Below are 19,435 nucleotides of genomic sequence, written 5' to 3'. Positions count from 1 at the left end.
TTGACAGACCCTTAGCCAGACTCACTAAGGAAAAAAGAGAGAAGACTCAAATAAATAAAATTAGAAATGAGAGAGGAGAAATCACAATGGATACCACAGAAATACAAAGTATCATAAGACAATACTATGAAAAACTATATGCCAACAAATTGGACAACCTAGAAGAAATGGATAAATTCTTAGACTCTTACAACCTTCCAAAACTGAAGCAGGAAGAAATAGAGAATCTGAATAGACCAATCACAAGTAAAGAAATAGAAATAGTAAGCAAAAACCTCTCCAAAAATAAAAGTCCAGGACCAGATGGCTTCTCTGGAGAATTCTACCAAACATTCAAAAAAGATTTAATACCTATCCTTCTCAAACTATTCCAGAAAATTGAGGAAGATGGAGCGCTCCCTAACACATTCTATGAAGCCAACATTACCCTGATCCCAAAACCTGACAAAGACAACACAAAGAAGGAAAACTACAGGCCAATCTCACTGATGAACATAGATGCAAAACTCCTCAACAAAATTTTGGCAAACCGAATACAGCAATACATTAAAAAGATTATGCACCATGATCAAGTGGGATTTATACCAGGGACACAGGGATGGTTCAACATCCACAAGTCAATCAACGTGATACACTACATTAACAAACTGAGAAACAAAAACCACATGATCATCTCAATAGATGCAGAGAAAGCATTTGACAAGATCCAACATCCATTTATGATAAAAAGTCTCAATAAAATGGGTATAGAAGGAAAGTACCTCAATATAATAAAGGCCATATATGACAAACCCACAGCCAACATCATACTCAATGGGCAAAAACTGAAAGTCATCCCTCTGAGAACAGGAACAAGACAAGGGTGTTCACTCTCATCACTCTTATTCAACATACTACTGGAGGTTTTGGCCAGAGCAATTAGGCAGAAAAAAGAAATAAAAGGAATCCAAATAGGCAATGAAGAAGTGAAACTCTTGCTGTTTGCAGACGACATGATCTTATATATAGAAAACCCCAAAGAATCCATAGGAAAACCATTAGAAATAATCAACAGCTACAGTAAAGTTGCAGGGTATAAAATCAACATACATATATCAGCAGCATTTCTAGACTTTAGCAACAAACTAACAGAAAAAGAACTCAAGAACTCAATCCCATTCACAATCGCAACAAAAAGAATAAAATACCTTGGGGTAAATTTAACCAAGGAAGTGAAAGACCTATATGATGAAAACTACAAGACTTTCCTGAAAGAAATTGATGATGACATAAAGAGATGGAAAGACATTCCATGCACATGGATTGGAAAAATGAACATAGTTAAAATGTCTGTACTACCTAAAGCAGTCTACAGACTCAACGCCATCCCAATCAGAATCCCAATGACATTCTTTACAGAAATAGAACAAAGAATCCTAAAATTCATATGGGGCAAGAAAAGGCCCTGAATTGCTAAAGCAATCCTGAGAAAAAAGAACAAAGCTGCAGGCATCACAATCCCTGACTTCAAAGCATACTACAAAGCTACACTAATCAAAACAGCATGGTACTAGTACAAAACAGGTGCACAGATCAATGGAACAGAATTAAAAGCCCAGAAATAAAACCACACATCTATGGACAGCTAATCTTCGACAAAGGAGCTGAGGGCCTACAATGGAGAAAAGAAAGTCTCTTCAACAAATGGTGCTGGGAAAACTAGAAAGCCACATGTAAAAGAATGAAAATTGACCATTCTTTTTCACCATTCACAAAAATAAACTCAAAATGGATGAAAGACCTAAAGATTAGACCTGAAACAATAAGTCTTCTAGAAGAGAATATAGGCAGTACACACTTTGACATCAGTATCAAAAAGATCTTTTTGGACACCATAACCCCTCAGATGAGGGAAACAGGAGAAAGAATAAACAAATGGGACTTCATCAGACTAAAGAGCTTCTTCAAGGCAAGGGAAAACAGGATTGAAACAAAAAAACAACCCACTAAATTGGGAAAAAATATTTACCAGTTATTTATCTGACAAAGGGTTAATCTCCATAATATATAAAGAACTCACACAGCTCAACAACAAAAAATCAAACAACCCGATCAAAAAATGGGCAGGGGACATGAACAGACATTTCTCCAAAGAAGATATACGGATGGCCAAGAGACACATGAAAAGATGTTCATCATCACTGTGCATCAGGGAAACGCAAATCAAAACTACACTAAGATATCACCTTACATCTGTTAGAATGGCAAAAATAACCAAAACAAAAAGTGACAAATGTTGGAGAGGTTGTGGAGAAAAAGGAACCCTCATACACTGTTGGTGGGAATGCAAACTGATGCAGCCACTATAGAAAACAGTATGGAGATTTCTCAAAAAATTAAAAATAGAAATACCATATGACCCAGCCATTCCACTACTGGGTAGCTATCCAAAGAACTTGAAATCAGCAATTCCGAAAGTCCCATGCACCCCTATGTTCATCGCAGCATTATTTACAATAGCCAAGACGTGGAAGCAACCTAAGTGCCCATCAACTGATGATTGGATAAAGAAGATATGGTGTATATATACAATGGAATACTACTCAGCCATAAAAATGGATAAAATTGTCCCATTCACAACAACATGGATGGACCTTGAGGGTATTATGTTAAGTGAAATAAGCCAGATAAAGAAAGATGAACTCTGTACGACTCCACTCATAGGTGGAAGTTAAACATATAGACAAAGAGAATTGATTGGTGATTACCAGGGGAAAGGGGGGGTGGGGTGAGGGCACAAAGGGTGAAGTGGTGCACCTACAACATGACTAACAATAATGTACAAGTGAAATTTCACAAGGTTGTAAACTATCATAATCTTAATAAAAAATTAAAAAAAAAATCAAACCATTTCGGTCATATTTTTTTTTTTTTGAGGAAGATTAGCCCTGAGCTAACATCAGCCAATCCTGCTCTTTTTGTTGAGGAAGACTGGCCCTGAGCTAACATTCTTGCCCATCTTCCTCTACTTTATACGTGGGACGCCTACCACAGCATGGCTTTCGCCAAGCAGTGCATTATCTGCACCCGGGATCTGAACCGGCGAACCCCGGGCTGCCGAGAAGCCGAACGTGTGAACTTAACTGCTGCGCCACTGGGCCGGCCCCCATTTCGGGCATTTTATGTCATGGTGGTAATGTAAACCCAATTTTAAACATCAACTCTACCAAAAATACTTTCTACATGATTTAGAAACAAACCTTAGAACCATACCTAGTCCCAAGTTGAGAATGGCCCATATTTGACCAGGAGGCAGAGACCCTTCGGGAGTGGGGAACTATTACACATGGCCAAAGCAGGACCAAGAGACTATCCAACATATCCAGCTGGACTGGGATTCCCATAGCAGTACTGAGAAGTGATTCCAGAACTATGTTGGGCACTAAAAAGAGATGGGGAGGCTCAAATACATTCAGGAATTCCTGGGCGAAAGAGAACCTAGAACCACAGAATCAGAATTTCAGGGAGCTGAGCCTCAGAATCTGTATTTTTTTAAAAGGTAAGTAGAGAGCAAACTAATGGGCATGCGGGAACCACTGACTTAGAGAACCCACTGACGGTGGAGTGGCTTAGGAGAGGACCACCAACAGCAGCCAAGGCTCTTGCTTCCTCTCTCTCTCTCCTGCAGTTCTTTAAGGGAGGGGAAAAGAAGGCACAGAATGTAGCACCTTTATATTGGCAAAACAACATATTTTTAAGGCAAAGCAACACATTATTTAAAAAAAAAAAAGAGAGAGAAAACTGTGTAGGTGGCACCAGAACCAGAGTGAGGTGATCTCTGGCTCTGTTTTCATGTTTTCTTTAAGCAATCCAACTCAGCCCTCTTAGTGCAAAGACAAAGGACCTGAGAGCCAAAAGACTTGGCTTCAACCATCAAGTTTATAGTTTACTGGCGGTAAGACCATGCATAAGTCTCTTGGTGCATTTCAGTATTCTTATAAAGACAGAAATAAAAGCGATGTAACGATTACAGGTGAAAGCACTTCTAAGCCAAACTGCCACACCAAAACAAAGATAGAAGCCAGCCACCTCCTCAATCCCCAGTGCTTCTACTTCACTAAGGATATACTCCCCTTCTTTGCTTTTCCATCATTTGAAATCTGTATCATTAGCATTTATCACTCTTCCTTCTCTCTATTTGTATCATGGTTCCAACCTTTTCCACAAAGTCTTATTTTGAGATTCCATCTACAACGATTTTTCCCTTCCCTGCCCCAACTTTGATCTTTATTATCTACTATTTTGTTCTCTACTCACTGCATCTGTAGCAGTTGTTTCCCCCAACTAAACTATAATCTCTTCAAACATCATCTCACAGTCATTCACTCAAGAAAAAATATTTATTGTGGCCTACTATAGGCCATGCACTGTTCTGGGCATGCGGAGTGAATGAAGACAAAAATCCCTCTCATTGTGGAGCTTATATTCGATTGGCAGCAGGGGATACGATTATCCGGAAAAAATCAGTTCCTACTCAGTAGAGATAAATGAAGACGTGAAAATAGTCCTGGGAGAAAAAGAAATCTGCCTGTAAAGTAGAAATTCCAGTGGCAGGGGAACCAGGGAATAGTCAGTTCTAGCTAGAACAGGGTAAAGTGGGTTAGAGTGGAAATGGACTGACTGGGAATGCAGGGTGGGAGGGATGGGGTGGAAAGGGAGAAAAAAATCAAGAAACATAAACCTGTAAATAAGCATGTTGGACGGTAAGTGCCTAAGCAAAAAAGAAAATAGAGCAGGTGATGAGCCGTGAGCATGGGTTGCAATTTTAAAGATCAAACATTTGAGATAACAAGTTGGTGCTCATTAGCTTAGAGTTCAAGCCATTTTAAACTCTTACCCATTTACCTACCTTACCACTCGCCCCCCATATAGACAAACAGAAAACCTCCTCTAACTCAACAGAGACAAAAAACAAAGATGAAATCAGTAAATGGACACACACATCTGGAAAAGAATTCCAAACCACAGACAACGAAATCAAGTTGGAGTACACGGTGGCTTTCCTTTTGGAATCTAGCCTTACCCTCTACCTAGTTAGGACAGCTTACTTTAAGCAGCTGGGTGAACTTTAGCCTATATCTCCTGTGCCAGCAAGAGAGAGAAACCTTTGTCCTACTTTATAAAACATTTTAATAATTTAGCTCAAGAAGATACCTATAAAACCTAAGACCACAGGGATGGAGAGAGTTGGATTATGCTGACACAAATTTCAAACAAGAAAATGTTAACTTTGGTTGTAACAATCAAGAACTTTTCTCAATATTCCCCATTTCACAAATGAGAAAACAGACACAGAAATTAATTGCCCAAGGTCACCAGAGGGTAAAAGGCAGAGCCAGATTCACACCCAGAAGTAGGACTCCAAATTTAATGCTTTTACTTGCTCTGTCATGCTATTTCTCATGTCAAAGAACATCCATAGTCTCAATCATTCCTTTTACAGATGAGGAAATAAAGCTCAGTTGGATTAAGGTATTTCTCCAAAGTCATATAGCTAATTAGTGACTAGAAACCACATGTCCTGACTACAGGTCAATGTTAGACCAGCTGCTAACCCATAAGAAGTACCTTAAAACCAATGCAGGGGCAAGTTAAAAAATACACATTTGATTTTTTTAAAAGCGTTAAGCCAAAAATATGGAAAATAGGAAACAAAACAAAATTATAAGGTAATATGACCAAATGCTAACAAGAGGTATGTGTGAGTAGTAAGAGGATGTGTGATTCTTTTTTCTTAATCCCTTCCCCCAATCTTCACAACATTTCGATTTTTGTAATATGACTGGTACACACACACACAGCAGTCCTGTGGAAACTAAAAACACCCATGGAAATAAGAAAGCAGAAAAAGACTCAATCATCCAAAATTAATACCTTACAGTAAAGGGAGACTCCAGTTATCGATCTAAAAACAGCATACTACCCCTGTGGTCCAGGAGCAGAAGGCTATATTACAAATTAAATTTCTAATTAAATAACCAGTATTAAGTACAACATGCAATAAAAAGTTAGTCACATTTCACCTTACAGATTTGAGATGGGAAGAAAATGCTCGCTTTTCCACAATCACCCACTTTAACCCTTTCACTGCCAGTTCGAAGAGAAAAAGAATACAACTAACGCAAGCCAACCGGATATCGTCAGAAACAGGATTAGAAATAGTTCTTAAAATTACCTAACATCTTATGGTTTAAGATAGAGGTATTTGCATATTTTTAAAAATGTTTTTTCTAGTAAGTTGCAGAAGCTCCCCTTGAAATTCAACATACTTTACATCTACGCTGGGTTATGGGAATCGCACGAGTTGAGCTCCCTACCGAAAAGCGGCAGTAGGTATAAAGATGGTTTTGAGAGAAAGGAGCAGGGAGCGGCAGTAATTTGCAAGGCTGCTTAGTTTCATCCAAGAAACTTCTAAGCTAGCTGTTGTTACGGGCAAGGTGCTGGGAGCCACAAACACGTGACCGACTGGACTGCCCCAGTCCTCCTTGAACTCCCGATCTAGTGGGGACAGTTCCAAGACCATCAATCAAAAAAATACGAGGGACGTGAGCCCACGAAGTGCGACCGGGAGACCCGCGGAAAAAGCCACACGGGTTGGACCGGACTCAGAAACGTTACGGGTTTTGGAGCTTAAATCGCTGCAGGACTCGGAGTCGTGAGAGAGGAAGTGTCAGTGCCCGTGCAAGGACAGAGGAGACCGGGCCCCAGGGCAGCATCCCTCCCCCCATCCCGGCAGGAGACGCGGTTCCGCGGCTGCCCTCGTCTCCGCTGGAGCTCCACCCGGGGCTCCAGGGCGGCCTCAGCAACGCCTCACCTGGGCAGCGGAGCGTCTTGGACGCAGGGAAGCGCCTGAAGCTGCCAATAGCCCGCGAAGCCATCTTGAGCTGAACGGGACAAAACTGGACAGCGCTTCGAATGGGCGTGGCCGAACGGAGGACTTTTCTTCCCGCAGCCCGGCCCCGACCAGGCGCCCGCCGTACTGCCTGACTAAAACCCTGACGCCAAGTTGTCGCCGGTCCCTTAACTCCTCCCTTCGCTTCCGCTAATAGGGCGGAAAGGACCTTCGCCCATCCAGGAGCGGTTTTCCAGTCAGGCGGCCGATGGGCAACCCGCGGAGTCCGCGGGCGGGCGTCAGGGGTCCTTTCGAGGCAGGACCCGCTCCTTGTTTCTGCTGACTTCTGTCACTTGGGTCCGCAGCGGGAGCCTGAGCAGACGCTAAGGTGAGATGGTGCGTGCGCTCGGCTTTCGGCCTGGCCTTTACCCTCGGCGACATGCGCACTTCCTTTCCCACCGCCTGCGCTGGTGCCCGCGGCCTCCTGCCCTGCTTAGAGCAGTCGAGCTGGAGGGAGCTAAGGAAGCTCCTCGGACGAGGTCCACAACAGCAGTGCAATCAGGGCAGTCATTGAACTAGCTTTTATCGTCTCAAGTTAACGAGCTGTTTGCTTGTGTGTGTGTGTGTTGGGGGGGGGGGGTGGGCATAAAGCGCTGGGCCGTGTTGCAGTAACACACTGGCTTGCCTATAGCCAGGTCAGCGGCTATAGAAATTCAGAACGGACCCACGGGTTTACCCCATTCCTGCTGCCAAGGGTGGGACTCGGTCATGTGACTTTCGGGGCTCGAGTGTGGGAGGAGCTGAGACTTCATCCTGCTTGCAGATCCGGTGTTCCAGAGGATTTTCTAAGCCAGGAGGGACCTGGCGATCACCTGGTCATTCATCCCCTTCACTTTATCGGTGAGGAAACTGAAGCCCATGAATCAGAGTGAGAGATTTTTCCCTTGGCCACAGGTGGTAGAAATAGGACTAGAGCCTACGTCTACTAACTTACAGTCAAGAGCTCTGCTTTGCTTGATGGCTGTTTTTGTGCTGGAAAGATGGACTGGAGGTGTTTGGTTTCAAAAGGAAGTAGCGTTGAGCGCTCCCTAAACACTTTCACGCCATCTCGATAATCCTCAACGATCCCAAAATTATTATTTGTATTTTCTAGATGAAATTTGAGAGGCTCAGAGAGTTCATGTAAGTTTTCTGGTAGGTGGCAGAGCCAGGATTCAGATAGAAATCTGTCTGCTTACCACATTGGCTCTTACATACAGGGAGACTAAGTGCATTTATCCCACCACTCACTAGTATTAATAGCAAACACATGTATGACCCTTACTTTGTATCAGGCATGTTCTAAGTGCTTACATATATTAATGTAGTTATTCCTCACAACAACCTTATGAGGTAGGTACTCGAATTATATGTATCTAACAAATTCACCTTACAGGTGAATTATCTATATCTTACTCCTAAGACAAAGACAGGTTAAGTAACTTCTTTAAGGTCACACAGCTAGGGTGGAGCCATGATTTGGATTTAAACAGTCAGGCTTTAGAGTCAGCTTTTACCCATTACGTTGTGTCTTAATGATAATGTAGTAATGAGCTGGAAGAGCCACTCCATTCTGCTTTCATTGCTTGCCTAACCCCTTCTCCTTTCCTTTGTTCCCAGATGCCTGCAACTTCATGCATCTTCCCATAGTTCCACACCCTACTCAAGCCTTCCCTACCCTAGAATTTCCTTACTCTTAAATACTTGAGTCAGAATGTCTATTTCCTAAAGCTCAGAGAAAATGACAGTAAAGGTCAACCCTCCCAGAGTTGATTGCTTAGTCCCTCTTTCTTTTGAAATCTCTCTCTACTTTTTATTAGTTGTTGAAGGAATATATATTCTGTGTAATTTTTTTTCAGAAACTATGAAAAGTCTAAAGAAAATAAATACACCTATAATTCCACCACCCAGAGATAACTACTGTTAACATTTGCTGTGTATTTTTCTGGACATTTTTTATGCATTTGTATATTTTTGTATATCTATATAAAACCATTTAGGTCAATTTTAAAGAAAACTAGAATTATACTGTAGATAAAAAATGAAATGCTCTTATAAAAAATAATTTAAGAAGACAAAAGAGTACAAAATGAAAATCTCTCATTATCCCTTCCACATATAGACTCATAGCTTTATGGACTTTCTTTTCTCTCTTTCTGTCATAAAATGGAGTCTTACTGTATATATTGTTCTGCAACTTGCTTTTTCATTTAATATATATTGTAGACATCTTTCCATGTCAGTATATGCATGTGTATCATTGTTTCTTTTTTTCCCCCCAAACTGCTGAACAGTATTTCATGGTATGTTTGTACTATAATTTATTTAACTATTTCCTATTGATTTAGGTTAGTTCCAGTTTTCCACAAATGTAAACAATGCTGCAGTGGACATCTTGAGTATTTCTATGGGCTAGAGATCTATGTATGCTACACATACATCTTGAATATTTCTACAGGTTGAAGACCAATAAGAGGAATTATTGGGCTCATAAATTCATAGTGCAGATTTTTTTTTTTTGTAAATGTGGTGAATTAAATTTATTGGAGTATAGTTGACATACAATATTATATTATTTTCAGGTGTACAACATAGTGACTCAACATTTATTTACATTACAAAATGATCACCCTCATAAAACTAGTAATCATCTGTCATCATACAAAGTTATTACAGTATTGTTGACTGTACTCCCTATGCTGTGCATTACGTCCTCGTGATGTTTATTTTATGACCGGAAGTTTGTACCTCTTAATCTCCTTCACCTCCTCCACCCATCCCCCATTCCCCTCCATTGTAGCAACCACTGATTTGTTCTTTGTATTATGAGTGTGTTTCTGTTTTGTTTTTTTAGATTCCACATGTAAGTGAAATCATAAGGTATTGTTCTTTCTCTGTCTGGCTTATTTCGTTTAGCATAATCATAGTGCAGATTTTGATAGATAACTAAAAATTGCCTTCCAAAACGGCCTTAGCAGTTTACACTTCTATCAACTGTATATGAAAGTGCCTGTTTAGTTAGATCCATTCTTGGTAGAATTATGTATTAGCTGTATTTTTAATTTTTGCCAATCTGATAACCCCAAAATGATGCCTTGTTTTAATTAAAAAAATTATTAGTGAGGTTCAACGTTTAAAATTTTGATTATTTGACATTTTAATTTCTTCTATGAATTGCTCATTTGCTCATTATGTATCAGGGGAGGGAGCCTTTCAGTTGCAAATAACAAAATTCAACTCAAATTGGTTTATTAAAGGGGATTTATTGACTGAGAGCTGAAAAGCACAGCCGGAGGATAGGGTTCAGATACGATTCAATCAGGGCTCTCATTTATTTTTCTGAAATTCTCAGCTCTGTCCTCTTTTGGGGTCAGCTTTATCCTTATGGTAGGTTTTTTGCTCTTTGCAAACTGCTGTTGCTGTGCCAAACCTCAGAAGGAAAAATTTGTGTTTCAGAATTCCAGGCAGAAGACTTAAATGTCAGACTGACTAGACCCTCCCTCAATCCATACCAGGGGTTGAGGCAATACCATGCATGATTGCTTTAGGTCTTGTTCCCTGAGCTAACGAATGGCAGAGAGAATGAGATTGTTCTGACCGGTTTAAACCCTGGAGGTGAGCTAGATTCAGTCCTGTGTAAACCACATTTGGCAACTACATAACGGGGTGAAATGGATATTGGGATGGAAACCACAGATTCCATTATAGATGGTTTCTCTTTCTCCTAGAATTTGTAGTTCTTTATAGATTATGGGTATTAATCCTTTGTCTGTTTTACATATTACATGCATTTTCTCTGAATCGGTTGTTTGCCTTTTAACTTTAGTATCTTTTGCTGTGTAGATATTATAAATGTTTATGTAATCAGGTCTATTAGTTCTTTTCCATTATGGCCTCTGGATTTTGTGCCATATGTTGGAAGCCTTTTCCTATCTGAGATTATAAAAATGTTTTCTGATATCTTCTAGTATGTTTACAGTTAAAAAATTGGGGGCTGGGCCAGTGGTAGAGCGGTTAAGTGCACACGTTCCACTTCGGCAGCCCTGGGTTCACCAGTTCAGATCCAGGGTGCAGACATGGCACCGCTTGGCAGGCCGTGCTGTGGTAGGTGTCCCACATATAAATAAAGTAAAGGAAGATGGGCATGGATGTTAGTTCAGGGCCGGTCTTCCTTGGCAAAAGAGGAGGATTGGCAGCAGATGTTAGCTCAGGGCTGATCTTCCTCAAAAAAAAAATATACAGGGGCTGGCCCCGTGGCCGAGTGGTTAAGTTCGTGCGCTCTGCTGCAGGCGGCCCAGTGTTTCGTTAGTTCGAATCCTGGGCACGGACATGGCACTGCTCATCAGACCACGCTGAGGCAGCATCCCACATGCCACAACTAGAAGGATCCACAACGAAGAATATACAACTATGTACTGGGGGGCTTTGGGGAGAAAAAGGAAAAAATAAAAAAATCTTTAAAAAAAAAGTCAAAAAACCTTTAAAAAAATATATACATATATATTTTTAGATTAATTCATCTGGAATTTATTTGTACTTATGGTATGAGCAATGAACCTAAATTTTTTTCTGAATAGTTAGCCATAATTCATCTTTCTCTCACTTATTTGAAATGTTATCTTTATTATTACTAGTGTTATTTAGTATTAATAGTATTACTGCTGTTACTAAATTCTCATACATGAGTATGCTTCTGAACTTACTTTCCTGTTCTGTTGACTAGTTTCTTTTATTTCTGTGCCAGAATTGCACTGCTTAATTTGTTGTTAGTGCCCTCTAGCAGATTCTGATTCCAGTTCTTAGCAACCCTGTGTACAGCAGAGCAGAACCCTTCCCGGTCTTTTTGCACCATCCTTTCAACTTCCGGTGCTATATTAGACAATGCTCTGCTGCCATTCACAGGGTTTTCATGGCCAGTTTTTTCGGAAATGGCTGGCCACATCCTTCCTAGTCTGTCTTACTCTGGAAGCTCTCCTGAAATCTGTCCACCATGGGTGACCCTGCTGGTATTTGAAATACTGATAACATAGCTTTCAGCATGACAGCAACATGCAGCTGCCACAGTAGGACAATGGATAGACGGTGGTGTGGTTTCCTGACTGGGCAAAGAACCTGGGCCAAGGTGGTGAGAGCAACGAGTCATAACCACTAGGCTCAGGGCTGGCTACTGCTTAATGATTGGTGCTTTATGGAAAGTTTTGATATCTATTAGAGCAAGCTCCCCCTCTTTCTTCATCAGTATTTTCTTGACTATTTTCATAAATTTTATTTCAAGGTGAATTTTACTTAAGGGACTCATGCCGCATCATATGTGGCTTCTGGAAATAGTGGTGCCCATCTCACGGGCTGCTTTTTGTCTCCCTAGCCAGAATCCCTTGGATATCCCTATGCTGGTGAGCCTAGAGCGTAGATTCCTCCATCTCCTTCCAATCCACATTGGGAAAATGTGATTTTCTTTTCTTTTTCGAAACCATAGGTCATCTTCTTTTTAGTCTATAAAGATCCAGGAGAAATTAAACAAGGCTTTTATATTATCTGTTGTATTTGTGTAAAAACTTACCCCAAAATTTAGCAGCAAAAAACAATAAATATTTATCTCGTATAGTTTCTAAGGGTGTGGAATTTAGGGGCAACTTAGCTGAGTTGTTCTAACTTAGAGTTTCTCATGAGGTTTTGGTTGGAATGTTGGCCAGGGCTGTTGTCATGAAAGGTTGCCTGAGCTCAGGGATCTCCTTCCAGACTCATTCACATGGCTGTTGGCAGGAGGCGTCAGTTCCTCGACACGTGGTCCTCTTCATAGGGCTCCTTGAGATGTGCCCACTGCCTTCCCCTAGACTGAGTGATCTGAGAGAGAGACCAAGATAGAAGCTGCAGAATCTCTTATAGCCTAGTCTCAGAAGTACTTATCACATCTGAAGGATTCTTTTGTTTACACTGACCAACTGTGGTACAATGGGAGCCGATTATACAAATACAAGTGTATGAATACCAAGAGGTAAAGATTATTGGAGGCCATCTTGGAGGCTGGCTACCATAGCCTTTATAGGCAAATCTTGCCAGTTTATTCTTATCTTTTTTTTTTTTTTTTTTTAAAGATCGGCACCTGAGCTAACAACTGTTGCCAGTCTTCTTCTATTTTTTTTTCTTTCTGCTCCCTCGCCCCAGATACCCCCAGTACATAGTTGTATACCTTAGTTGTGGGTCCTTCCAGTTGTGGCACGTGGGATGCCGCCTCACGTGGCTTGATGAACGGCACCATGTCCGAGCCCAGGATCCGAACCAGCGAACCCTGGGCCGCCAAAGCGGAGCACGTGACCCTAACCACTGGGCCATGGGGCCGGCCCTCTTATCTTTTTTTTTTAAAGTTAAAACGTGTTTCAAAATTGAGAAATTACAAAATTTGTATAATGACGTCTTCCTTACACCCTGTACCCTAGTTATTCAATTTCCTTCCTTCTAGCCAACAGTTTTTAACAGCTTATTTCTACTTCCAGAGATATTTTATACAGATTCCAGAAAATGTATATATTATTTTTCCTCTTTTTGACAGCTGTACGCACTATTTTGCACCTTGTTTTTTCACTTAATACAGTTTAGAAATGGCTCCATATTGGTACATAATCATTTATTTTTTATGGCTATATAATATTTCATTGGGTGGTTGCAGCATGATTTATTTAATAAATTCACTATTTATTGGTTGTTGTAATCTTTTTTATTACAGTGACAAATGTGTAAGTACCATCCACAAAGTAAATTCGTGGAAGTGGAATTGCTAGATGAAAAGTTAGGTGCGGTCACAATTTTGATAGCTAATTGCCAAATTGCCCTCTATAAACACTGCGCCATTTACACTCAGCAGCAGTATATGAGAGTGCCTATATGTGCATGCTCTTACCTACACAATATATATCAAACCTTTGAGTCTGCCAATTTGACAGGTCAAAAATTGTATCTCTGTGTGGTTTTCATTTGCTTTTCTCTTATGAGTGAGATTAAACATCTTTTCACATATCTAAGAGTCGCTTGTATTTCTATTTCTGTGAACAATCTGTTCATAACCTTTGCTCATTTTCTTCTTACTCATTTGTAGGAACACATTTTTAGGAGTTTAGCCGTTTGAGAGGGAAAGTAGTTAATATATTATAAGTATTTTTTTAACATATAGGGTTTTAATATTTTTCAAGTTTTTATTTTGTTGAAGTAATATCCAGCTTATAAAAAGCAGTAAGTGTAGTCTATGAAATTTTTTTCTTATAGCAGTTGAGATTAAGTTGCTGACATGGTACCTCGCCATCCCTGAACACTTTAGTGTATATTCCCTCCAAATACAAAATCAGGATATTAATTGGTGGCTTCATGACCACGTCCAGCAGTCTCTCTACTCCTTTGGCCCTAGAGAAGAGCACAGACTCGGGGGCTAGACTGCCTGGCTTCAAATCCCAGCTCTGCCTCTTACTAGCTGTGGGTCTTTGAGCAGGTGACTCAAACCGTCTGTGCCTCGGTTTTCTCATCTCTGACAAAGGGTGTAATAATTATGCCTACTCCACAGGTCGTTGTGAGGAATAGATGAGTTAGTCCTTAGAATAGTGGTTTGCACGCTATGAAAGCTATGTCAACGTAGCTATATTAATATTATTATTAGAGGAAGGATAGTTGGTAATAGATTAAATTTTACAGTATTTTGTAGTAGCCATGGATGAGGTTATCAGAGATCATAGACTACACTGTAAGCTACGAATTGTTCAAATAACCCAGGATGTATTTTTGTTCTTCTCTTTCTAGATTTCAGAATGACTTCCATCTTGACTTACACTTTTAAAAATCTTCCCAGTACATCAAAATGGGCCCTCAGATTTTGTAAGTTTAATTTGTTCTTTCGGTTTTAAGATTAGATTTGGGTTTATAAGCATCTTACACGGCCATTGAATTGTATTGCTTTTTGTAAACATTTTATTTTGTCTTCCAGCTGTAAGACCTCTGAGCTGTTCCTCCCAGCTACGAGCTACCCCAGGTACAGTAATTTGTAAAATAAACATTTCTGATTTAAATGTTAGAGTCTAGATTTGTGAATTCTGAATAAATTCCAAACTAATTTACTAGTTCTCCCCTTTTTGTGAGCAGCGTGAACATGTTGCCTTCAAATTGAAACAATATAGAGCCAATTGATAATGATGTTACATAGTGTAGGGTGTGTAGGGCTGGGCTGGAGGCTGTTGGTAGGAGGCTGCTTTCTGGGATTTGGAACCTGGTGGAGTCATGAAGGTTCCATGAACTTTGCTGGTCTGTTTATTCACCCACTGGCTGTCAGTCTTGGAGATGATTTGCTTACAAACACTCTTGAGACTTATGGAGCCAAAAGTTAACTTTTTAAATTGCTAATTAGTGACAGGCTTCTCTGTTAATGACTATCTTCTTATCCCATATACAAGAAGACCTATTTCTGAAATAGGGGTGACTGGGGAACTAGTTAATAAAGAAGATTGTTTAGTCAATATGAAATGGAAGAGTAAGGAAGCATGTTGATTTTATATGGTCATTTAGACCCTTAGTAAACCCAATGAATTAGACTTCTTCACTGTTGAATACATTGTTTTGTAGGACCTGCTGTAGGTAGGTGTCGACGAAAATAATCCATATCCAATCTATAAATGAAAATTTGGGTGAGTTTATTCTGAGCTTAAATCTGAGGATTATAACCCGGGAGAGTCTTTCCACAAAGGAACAGAGCACTCCAAAGAGGTGGGGGGGTATACAGGGTCATTATATACCCTCAAAGGGGATGTTTCACATATGATTGGAATGTCCCTTTTACAATAGTCGCGAGAGACTACTCTGTCGGCACAGCAATTGATGGAAATAGCAGGTAGATCTTCTGTCTTGGTGAACACAGCAGGGTGGCAGTCTGTTGTCTCCAGCTGGGTGGTCACAGGTGAGCTGGGAGGTGAGTGCAGCAATCAGTTCCTAGCCTAAGGAAAAATGCTAATGTCGGGGGTGGGGGGGGAAGTTGCATCTTTATCTCAAGGGCCTTTGTGCTGGCCATAGGAAATGTCTAAGCAGATATGCAATGCATGCTCAATAGCCAGTCAGGCCCTTTTGGAGGGAAAAAAAAGAAGTCAGGCCGAATTAGGTTTATACCAAATGGCTTCCTCATATACTCCTATATATCCTATTGCTTGCCATTTTTATTTGTCATAGGTATCTTCACTGGCCAGTGCTAAAAACAATTCTGACAATTTTGTACCATTATTCTCCTTGCCCGGGTCCTTTATTGACCTATGACTTCTGATTTTGGTTTTATTATGATATTTCTACTTGGATAATAACTTAATAGAAAAAGCATCTTACCAGGATGCAGAAGACCTCTACTTCATTCCACTTCTATCTCTTTCTGGATGGTGTTGCCTTGAACTGGTCACTTTTCTTCCCTGTGCTTTAGTTTCTTTGTCTAAAAAAGAATAATAATTCTGGTCTTGTTAACCTCAAATAGTTATGAAGGTATCCTGAAGCACTTTGACAACAGTAAACTCAACAAAAGTGCAAGACGATATTGTTATGTTGTTTTACATATAGTATATTCTCAGAGGTCTGTTGCCTAATCAAACTAGAGAAATTTCATGTTGTTATATAACAAATATATTTCCTGTGGCCTCTAAATTCTAACTAGAATATAGATTTCTATTAGCCTCACAAAGAATTAGTCCTTTTATCTCATTTCACCTTTTCCCTAATTCTGATGTTTACCCAGGCCCATGGTTTGCAGTTAGACAAATAGACCTGATTCTTGCCAACTGGGGGAAGGTCATCCTGAATACCAACAAAGGGAAAGAATTTATCTGGCATTTAGAGTGTTCTTTATGCTGCTCTTTAACTGTTTTTGTATGTTTCTATCTCCCCACTTGTATTGTAAGCCCTTGTGAGACTTAAGCCTGTTAGTAGCCCTGCACTGTCCTACAAGTGATTTGTGTTAACACTGATGATAGTGGTGCAGGAAGGCTCGTAATAAGACAGAGGAATGTGACCAGCTGATTTGAGGGGAGGAAGCGGGCATGTGCCTGTGCTGAACAGGTTTTAGGTTGCGGTAATTTTATAACTAATTCCTCTTGAAGCTCATGTGACTATCCCTGCTTAACAGAGCTGTTAGGATGAAGGAATATGAATAGAGGGATGCAGGATTTATTGATGTTTTCAGTCATCAGATGGACTGGAAATGTACGTGTCAGATGGAAATTTTGATGATTCAATGACTCTATCTCTCTCTCTCTCTCTATATTTACATCTGTCTATATATGCACACATCTCTCTGCCCTCCAAATGGGGGGAGATCACAAAGCCAAGTGTCTTTATTGTAACACTACTTAGCCACTCAAGGATAAGAGGGCTCATATGTACAACTGGGAAGATGTTAGGAACTAAGCAGCCCCAGGGGCCAGCTACTTTTCTCTCTTGTGCACCATGTGGTGGGTCATTTTCCTGGCCTTTCTGCTTCTCTTTGTATCCTTCTTCACTCTTCTTGCTAGCTTCTTTGCTTACTCAGGGTTTTTGCTGCCCCATAACTCTACAAATGACTTCAGTTTACCATCACCCTGGTTCCTCCTCATGACATCCTTTCAGCTTCAGCTTATTGGCGTTTCTTCCAGGCTTCTATGCTTAGATTCCTAAGACTGGCACAGCTTATCACTTGTAGGTAGATGACCTGAGTTCCTGGGTAGACTACTCGGTGGATTGACGTTTGGTGGTCCAGTTCCCAGCCTGAATTTAATCACCTTTGGCTGTAAGCTTAGGGACATGGCATCTATGACTAGCCCTTTGGCAGAGACTGTAAGCAGGGCAGCTCCCTTTAGAGGGGGCTGTGGGTGAACAGGCGCTGCAAAATAGGTCTCTGCTTTTATTGTGTGTTCTAAACTTCAGATATCTCATGGCTCTCCTGTCTACACTTCACTTCTCTTCTGAGCCTTAGTTTTGCATCTGTAGCTTCCTGTCAAATGAATGCGTCCTCTTGGATGTCTCTCTGTCACCTTAAAGTTGCCTGTTTAAAAATGAAGTCACCTTTCTTCCAAAACCAGTTCTTACTCTGTGTAGAGTAGCTAGGTTTTCTTAGTCTCTAAGCTTCCTTTATAATCCTGCTTCCTGTTTCCCTTTCTTTCCATATCTGGTTGATCACTAGGATACCTGGTTTTCCTTTATGCAGTCTCTTGTATTGGTCCCTTCCTTTCCATTCACATTGCTACTGCCCTTATCCCGGCCCTTAACACCGCATACTTGGGTTTGCCACAGTCTCCTCACTTATCTCCATGTTGTCTTTATCTCCTTCACCAACACATCTCTGTTAGAGCTGCCAGGAGAGTCTTTGTACCCCATTTTATCTTGACTCTTAGCTTTGACTACTATTTCCTTCAAGTTGGTTGTAGATATTTATCATAAATAGTTCTCTATGATGTTAGTGAGTGTGGTAAGGTGATTGTTAAAATTTTATTCCCAACAATTTAGGATTTTTCTCTGTCTCTGATAATGAAGGAGTGATGCTAGAAGGTGAATTCCAGCATTAACAACAAGAAAAGAATGTGATGGATTTAGATATACTAACTTGGAAAGATCTTTGAGTTGTGTTAAGTCAAAAGAGTATCCATAACACACAAGTGTATGCAGGCACATGCATTAAAATAAAGAGGATTTAAAAGTATATACACCAGGGGCCGGCCCCGGGGCCGAGTGGTTAAGTTGTGCACTCCACTTTGGCGGCCCGGGGTTTCACGGGTTCGGATCCTGGGCGCAGACCTAGTACCGCTCATCAGGCCATGCTGAGGCGGCATCCCACACAGCACAACCAGAAGGACCTCCAACTAGAATATACAGCTATGTACTGGGAGGCTTTGGGAAGAAGAAGAAGGGAAAAAATAAAAAGAAGAAGATTGGCAATAGATGTTAGCAGAGGTGCCAATCTTTAAAAAAAAGTATATACACCGAATTAGTAGTATCCATCTCTGGGAGGGAAATAAGGTAACAAGGGAAGGCATGAAGAGGGAACTTGAGTTTTTATTCTCCATATTTTAGTATTGTTTACTTTTTCTTTTTATTTATTTATTTTTTTCCACAAGCCTATATTCCTGTTTTATTCTTTAAAAAAATTAGAGGAAAGGGGCCGGCTCCGTGGCCGAGTGGTTAAGTTCGCGCGCTCCGCTGCGGCAGCCCAGGGTTCGGATCCTGGGCGCGGACATGGGACCGCTCGTCAGGCCACGTTGAAGCGGCGTCCCACATCCCACAACTAGAAGGACCTGCAACTAAGATATACAACTATGTACCAGGGGGGTTTGGGAAATAAAGCAGGAAAAAAAAAAAAAAAAGATTGGCAACAGTTGTTAGCGCAGGTGCCAATCCTTAAAAAAAAAAAAAAAAAAAAAAAATTAGAGGAAAGTGGCTCTTTTGATGTTAGAAAATAACTGGGCAAATTAAGCCAAACAGAATCAGGAAGCAGTCTAGGTTTTTGTAGAACAACAATCGTCATCAACCAAATGGCTTTTATGT

General features: G+C 40.6%; 2 protein-coding genes across 8 annotated transcripts in view; one reads left to right on the top strand and one right to left on the bottom strand.

Moving 5' to 3' along the window:
• The window catches only part of HADHA (hydroxyacyl-CoA dehydrogenase trifunctional multienzyme complex subunit alpha), a 46,767-nt gene extending 39,643 nt beyond the window's left edge, over positions 1 to 7,124 (bottom strand). Inside the window, exon 1 of the mRNA XM_001502783.5 lies at positions 6,854 to 7,124. Within this exon, the coding sequence (XP_001502833.2) occupies positions 6,854 to 6,917 (64 nt within the window). The 5' untranslated portion in view covers positions 6,918 to 7,124. The remainder of the gene's footprint in view (positions 1 to 6,853) is intronic.
• Positions 7,125 to 7,134: 10 nt separating this feature from the next.
• The window catches only part of HADHB (hydroxyacyl-CoA dehydrogenase trifunctional multienzyme complex subunit beta), a 35,927-nt gene continuing 23,626 nt past the window's right edge, over positions 7,135 to 19,435 (top strand). Inside the window, exons 1-5 of one of the 7 annotated variants that reach the window (XM_005600157.4) lie at positions 7,215 to 7,259; positions 7,695 to 7,771; positions 9,765 to 9,790; positions 14,696 to 14,770; positions 14,880 to 14,924. In XM_005600157.4, coding sequence (XP_005600214.2) covers positions 14,704 to 14,770; positions 14,880 to 14,924 — 112 coding nt within the window. In that variant the 5' untranslated portion in view covers positions 7,215 to 7,259; positions 7,695 to 7,771; positions 9,765 to 9,790; positions 14,696 to 14,703. Of the gene's footprint in view, positions 7,268 to 7,694; positions 7,772 to 9,764; positions 9,791 to 14,695; positions 14,771 to 14,879; positions 14,925 to 19,435 lie in introns of all 7 variants that reach the window. The other 6 variants (XM_070235771.1, XM_005600156.4, XM_070235769.1 and 3 more) reach the window with 6 other exon arrangements.

The sequence above is a fragment of the Equus caballus genome, chromosome 15 (genome assembly GCF_041296265.1).
Source record: "Equus caballus isolate H_3958 breed thoroughbred chromosome 15, TB-T2T, whole genome shotgun sequence".
Classification (NCBI taxonomy): domain Eukaryota; kingdom Metazoa; phylum Chordata; class Mammalia; order Perissodactyla; family Equidae; genus Equus; species Equus caballus.
Note: the sequence above shows the minus strand (reverse complement) of the source record. Positions and strands in the feature narration are given on the sequence as shown.